This window comes from Phyllobates terribilis, unplaced genomic scaffold (assembly GCF_046119375.1).
Source record: "Phyllobates terribilis strain yellow unplaced genomic scaffold, ASM4611937v1 Scaffold_10__3_contigs__length_209671492, whole genome shotgun sequence".
In the NCBI taxonomy this organism is placed as follows: domain Eukaryota; kingdom Metazoa; phylum Chordata; class Amphibia; order Anura; family Dendrobatidae; genus Phyllobates; species Phyllobates terribilis.
Genome location: NW_027362770.1, coordinates 186807176 through 186813935, shown reverse-complemented (window position 1 = coordinate 186813935; position 6760 = coordinate 186807176). Strand labels below are relative to the sequence as shown.

Sequence of the window (6760 nt, the reverse complement as noted above, 5' to 3'; positions counted from 1 at the left end):
AGGCGTTTTTTTTTTCTCTTTTTAATTTTACCTTATAGTCAAGTCATTAGAAATGTTTCCGAACATTTTTCCCTGTAAAATCCGTTTTATCTTCGTTTTTTTTGTAGGTTTTATTGTCCGGCGTAATAGTCTGACACCATTGTTGTCAGGAGCGGCCTGGGAGTCAGAGATGCTTCCAGGGGTCTTCCCCATGCTGTTCTCATCCTATTTAAGCGCTGTTTCCATCCATTTCAGTGATTTTCCTGCCCCCCTCCCCAGACCTCCTTGTAGGGTCTGCCGAAAAAATGCTTGAGTTTCCCATTGACTTCCATTATACTCGTTACTTGAGTCGTGCCCGTCTGGCGTCCGACCTCCTCGATCATCACTAATTGTTACATTACTTTTCTATTTATATAGTTATTATTATAGTTTATATAGTTATTATACATTAGTGACTCGCCTATAGTATCGCCGTGCATACATCTATATCCTGTGTATTGTTCCTCCACGTCGCCCTCTACTGGCAGACATTGATTATAACACTGATACAGAGTTTGGATTTTCCAGACTGGACCTTGTTTCTTCCCCGGGTTCCACTCCTTGGTTTGGACGTCTCCACCTGTCTGCAATCTCCATGGACCGAGCAGCTGATTATCCTGGAGGTTTCACTGGTTCTTGGAGGACTTCTGGCTGTGAAGTCAATGGCTCTGTGCGTCTTGTTATTAGTGGTCCTACGTCTGTCCTTGGGTGAGTCCCTGAAGTCATGTTCCTTATTGTATATCTCTCTGCCAGTACTCCTAGTTTGTAGGTTACACCTTCACCTTGTGGTGGGTGACCCTCTGGTCCTCTCCATAGATGGTGATAGGGTCTGTGTGTACAGTATATATATATATATATACACCCAGGTCTCATATATCCTGGTGTTATGTGCAGGTATCACCGATGTATCGCCGTCCTCTCCAGTCATAGCAAAGAGATGGTCCGGATCACCAAGAACCGCAGGTCAGATGGTTTCTAGTTTTGTATACTTATACTGGCCGGCGCCCATCTAAGGGGCAATAGTAAATTCTACTGTATTTTTAAGTGGTGCCCCTGATGGAGGAAAGTATGAATTGCCGCTAAAGCTGCGTTTAGGACTAGTGATCTTGCTGACACTGTTAACCCCTTAAAGAGATATATATTTATTTTTTTTAGGTAAAATAAAACATTGCCTGGGGACAGACTATGTAAAAAAGTAACAAATCCGGTCATATACACCGGAAAAGTCAAACTCAGTGGTCTGTGCAGGAGCCGGAAGTGGCGAAACCAAACTTTGTTTTTTATATTTTGATAATTTAAAAAAAAAAATTCAAAACTTTTTTTTTTTTTTTTAGAAAATTTGCCTTATTTTAAGACCGCAACTTTTTTGTTTTTGGGTTGTTGGAGCGGTGCAATGACTTGTGCAGAGATGTCATTTTGGTTACCTATGTTCTTTTTATTTTTTACCACTTTTTATTCAATGATTAGGGAAATGCTAGAGGCCAAAAAATGCTAATTCAAGGGTCTCTCTTTTTTTCTTTTTTTTTTGTGTTTCTTGCTACATTTATCCTACAGGCTAACTAGTTTTAGAATTTAATAGAGTGGACTTTTATGGATGCGGTGATGCCAAATACCAAATATTTTATTTTTAAATTCACACATATATATATATATTATATAATATTACATTATATATATTTTTTTATTAACTTCTGCTTCTTTTTTAGTCGAACCTGTCATCATTTGATCACTTATACTGCGATACGTCAGCATTGCTTCTACAGCAAAAAAACCCCAAATTTTCTATGTAGCCCAGTCCAGGCAGAGCTTTACAGGGGTACAAAGATGGCAGTGACAGGGGCTCTGGTAGCCCCCTAGCTGGCATGGTAATCCATCGGCTCTCCTACAATCTCTGGTTTGGGCATGAAGGCTCACCATAACCATTTAACTGCCGCTGTCAGAGATTGACCGCAGCATCTAAACAGTTGCACAGCAGTGACTGGAGCTGGCTCTTTTTGCTGCTATTTGTGTCTTTTCTATATAGTTTTTTTTTGTTGCTGTTGTTTTTTGAGGCCTGTGCATAAAAAAATTCAAAGATGCAAATACTTCTAAATTTCCTACCGTTTTGTGTATGCAGTTCCTGCGCAGATCATAGCTGTCCGGGAACAGAAATCAAACTGTGAGTTATGAGGACTGATGGAAACATAGGTCTGCATAGGAGATGCATACAGGAAATATTTTATTACGGCTTTTTGCAATATTTTTCTTTTATTAGATTTTCGTTTCTTTGGCGCAATTATAATGTTGCACAAGTTCACACACTCTTTAAGAGTATTTTTTTTTTCCCTGCTTATTCTCATCAGGGATGAAATGCGGCATTCGGCCCTTGAGGAAAATGGCAAACCTGATACAAGTAAGCTCGCGTATCGTTGGGGGAGCGGACGCACCGATTGGTGGACAGCCTTGGACTGTAAGAGTAACACGAGGGTGTTTCTCATGTTGTGTAGGAAATGGGCACGTTATACTCCAGTCACAGTTAAATCTGCATCATAAATTATTTTTAAAGAAATATACAATAAACATTTGAGCTGTGAAAAAAATTGTGTAAAAGCAGATATTGTGTTGTTTTCTTATACAGGTGTCAATAAAGTTTTATGAAAAACACATCTGTGGGGGAGCTATTGTGGAGAAAAATCTGGTGGTTACTGCGGCTCACTGTGTGTTTCCTGCAGATAAGTAAGTATCAGCCAAACACCGAGATCAGAGGTGACTCCCTCAATGCCCGGGAGGGGACGGTGAACGTCCTCTGCGCCCGGGAGGGGACCGTGAACGTCCTCTGCGCCCGGGAGGGGACCGTGAACGTCCTCTGCGCCCGGGAGGGGACCGTGAACGTCCTCTGCGCCCGGGAGGGGACCATGAACGTCCTCTGCGCCCGGGAGGGGACCGTGAACGTCCTCTGCGCCCGGGAGGGGACCGTGAACGTCCTCTGCACCCGGGAGGGGACCATGAACGTCCTCTGCGCCCGGGAGGGGACGGTGAACGTCCTCTGCACCCGGGAGGGGACCATGAACGTCCTCTGCACCCGGGAGGGGACCGTGAACGTCCTCTGCGCCCGGGAGGGGACCGTGAACGTCCTCTGCGCCCGGGAGGGGACGGTGAACGTCCTCTGCGCCCGGGAGGGGACGGTGAACGTCCTCTGCGCCCGGGAGGGGACGGTGAACGTCCTCTGCGCCCGGGAGGGGACCGTGAACGTCCTCTGCGCCCGGGAGGGGACCGCCAACGTCCTCTGCGCCCGGGAGGGGACCGCCAACGTCCTCTGCGCCCGGGAGGGGACCGCCAACGTCCTCTGCGCCCGGGAGGGGACCGCCAACGTCCTCTGCGCCCGGGAGGGGACCGCCAACGTCCTCTGCGCCCGGGAGGGGACCGCCAACGTCCTCTGCGCCCGGGAGGGGACCGCCAACGTCCTCTGCGCCCGGGAGGGGACCGCCAACGTCCTCTGCGCCCGGGAGGGGACCGCCAACGTCCTCTGCGCCTGGGAGGGGACCGCCAACATCCTCTGCGCCCGGGAGGGGACCGCCAATTCCATTCGTGCATGTAGGAGGCCATCATCGTAATTGGCTTTTACCTCTATAGGCAGCCATCAATCTCATGGATCCCATCCTTAAAGTTGGCCATCATTGTCATCTACCCCAGTTACTATAGGCGGCTTTCATAGTCATAGACCCCAGTGCCTATAGGTGGCCATCATTCTCAGCACCTGGGTCTATATAGGCAGCCATCTTTATAATTATCATTGCTCATAGGTGGCCGTCCTCCTCGGCATTGATTCCTCCATTGTAGAAAGCTAACATAGTCGGGCTGTGCCGTCGCTCTGTAGATCATGTCCACATCCAACTCCCACCATGTCTTATTTCCAGTAATAAAATCAAACACTTGTTGGTCGTCGCTGGAGAGTACGACCAGAGCAGCGCAGACCCCGAGCAGCAAGATATCCCCGTGTCTGACATGAAGCTGCATCCTGAGTACAAGCATGATGGGAGTGGGAGTTATGACATCGCACTGGTCTATCTGCAGCAGCCGGTCATCCTGGGTGAGTGTCATGGAGGCTCCTATTGTGGATATCTTGGGTGCTGCTCCTTTTGATAGCCCTTGGTAATATCACTCGAAACGTGGGCATAGGGTTGTCGGTTGTCAGCTTTATAGCAAATAGTTTAACTCTCAGCTGAGGCCTGAAAGTGCACTGTACCTTTAAATTCCTTCTGCTCCTTGTCTCAGGGTCTAGGGTCCAGCGAGTGTGCTTACCACAAGTGGGGGAGAAGACGGAGCCCGGGACCTTGTGTGTGACCAGCGGATGGGGAAGGGTTAACGAGAGTAAGTTTACCAGTTTACGCATATAAAATCCAGTTCAGCCACAACCAATATGGCTGCCATATTGGTTGTCAGTGGCTTAAAGGGGCTGTCCAGGATCAGAAAAACATGATTGCTTTCATTACAAAATAACGCCACGCTTGTCTATGGAGGTGTTTAGTATTGGAGCTTGGCTCTGTTAAAGTGAATGGACAACCCCTTTAAGGACATCACTATGCCCCTCCCCCATCCTTTCCAGCATCTTTGACATGAATTATTATTTTCAGGTGGGGAGCTCGCCAACATCCTGCAGGAGGTGAGCCTGCCTATACTAGACGATGAAACCTGCAGATCTGCGCTCGACACCATGGGGCTCCCAACCCTCCACACATCAATGCTGTGTGCCGGCTTCCCAGACGGGGGCAGAGATGCTTGTCAGGTGGGCTTCAGGGGCGGAAAACTTTGTAGATAGCACTGCGTTGTATGTTATATAATAAACTGCTGCTATACAATACACTGCCTCTCCATGCTGCACAGACTTGTTTTAGCTCCTCCCATTCAAACAGGAAGTAAGCATACATTAACAGGAAGTCACATGGGGGAAACCAACTAAGAAAAGGGAGAATTCTTGTGTCACAAATGGAGAAAAATTAACGGTCCTTCTTAGAAATTGGTTTGTGCTATAATGTGGTTGTGATTTATCTCAGGGAGACTCTGGAGGACCCTTAGTCTGCAGACGGCGGTCCGGTACATGGATCTTAGTGGGCAGTACATCCTGGGGCGCTGGTTGTGGAAGAGCTTGGGGAACGTTAGTGACTAACGGAGTCGCTCTCGGGTCTCCGGCCGTTTACTCCAGAGTGTCCGCACTTATGGACTTCATCCGAAATTCCTCATCTGACAGTAAGTTAGCCTAAAATAAGTAAGAAATACACGAGGCTGAGTGCAGAATTTTATCATGTATCTTTGTATACAGGGAGCTCCCCCTAGTGGTGACTGCAGACAGGATCTTATCATGTATCTCTGTATACAGAGAGCTCCCCCTAGTGGTGGCTGCAGACAGAATTTTATCATGTATCTCTGTATACAGGGAGCTCCCCCTAGTGGTGGCTGCAGACAGAATCTTATCATGTATCTCCGTATACAGGAAGCTCCCCGTAGTGGTGGCTGCAGACAGAATCTTATCATGTATCTCTGTATACAGGGAGCTCCCCCTAGTGGTGGCTGCAGACAGAATCTTATCATGTATCTCTGTATACAGGGAGCTCCCCCTAGTGGTGGCTGCAGACAGAATCTTATCATGTATCTCTGTATACAGGGAGCTCCCCGTAGTGGTGGCTGCAGACAGAATCTTATCATGTACAGTACGGACCAAAAGTTTGGACACACCTTCTCATTTAAAGATTTTTCTGTATTTTCCTGACTATGAAAATTGTACCTTCACACTGAAGGCATCAAAACTATGAATTACCACATGTGGAATTATATACTTAACAAAAAAGTGTGAAACAAATGAAAATATGTCTTATATTCTAGGTTCTTCACAGTAGCCACCTTTTGCTTTGATGACTGCTTTGCACACTCTTGGCATTCTCTTGATGAGCTTCAAGAGGTAGTCACCGGAAATGGTCTTCCAACAATCTTGAAGGAGTTCCCAGAGATGCTTAGCACTTGTTGGCCCTTTTGCCTTCACTCTGCGGTCCAGCTCACCCCAAACCATCTCGATTGGGTTCAGGTCTGGTGACTGTGGAGGCCAGGTCATCTGGCGTAGCACCCCATCACTCTCCCTCTTGGTCAAATAGCCCTTACACAGCCTGGAGTTGTGTTTGGAGTCATTGTCCTGTTGAAAAATAAATGATGGTCCAACTAAACGCAAACCGGATGGAATAACATGCCGCTGCAAGACGCTGTGGTAGCCATGCTGGTTCAGTATGCCTTCAATTTTGAATAAATCCCCAACAGTGTCACCAGCAAAGCCCCCCCACACCATCACACCTCCTCCTCCATGCTTCACGGTGGGAACCAGGCATGTAGAGTCCATCCGTTCACCTTTCCTGCGTCGCACAAAGACACGGTGGTTGGAACCAAAGATCTCAAATTTGGACTCATCAGACCAAAGCACAGATTTCCACTGGTCTAATGTCCATTCCTTGTGTTCTTTAGCCCAAACAAGTCTCTTCTGCTTGTTGCCTGTCCTTAGCAGTGGTTTCCTAGCAGCTATTTTACCATGAAGGCCTGCTGCACAAAGTCTCCTCTTAACAGTTGTTGTAGAGATGTGTCTGCTGCTAGAACTCTGTGTGGCATTGACCTGGTCTCTAATCTGAGCTGCTGTTAACCTGCGATTTCTGAGGCTGGTGACTCTGATAAACTTATCCTCAGAAGCAGATGATGCGCCCCCTGGGCCGTGGGGTACTCGGTG

General features: G+C 47.4%; 1 protein-coding gene across 1 annotated transcript in view; it reads left to right on the top strand.

Moving 5' to 3' along the window:
* Nucleotides 1–529: 529 nt before the first annotated feature.
* OVCH1 (ovochymase 1) overlaps nucleotides 530–6760 on the top strand; it is a 29429-nt gene continuing 23198 nt past the window's right edge. The window contains exons 1-8 of the mRNA XM_073649401.1: nucleotides 530–726; nucleotides 913–981; nucleotides 2361–2467; nucleotides 2636–2733; nucleotides 3915–4087; nucleotides 4273–4368; nucleotides 4632–4783; nucleotides 5052–5244. Of these exons, the coding sequence (XP_073505502.1) occupies nucleotides 681–726; nucleotides 913–981; nucleotides 2361–2467; nucleotides 2636–2733; nucleotides 3915–4087; nucleotides 4273–4368; nucleotides 4632–4783; nucleotides 5052–5244 (934 nt within the window). The 5' untranslated portion in view covers nucleotides 530–680. The remainder of the gene's footprint in view (nucleotides 727–912; nucleotides 982–2360; nucleotides 2468–2635; nucleotides 2734–3914; nucleotides 4088–4272; nucleotides 4369–4631; nucleotides 4784–5051; nucleotides 5245–6760) is intronic.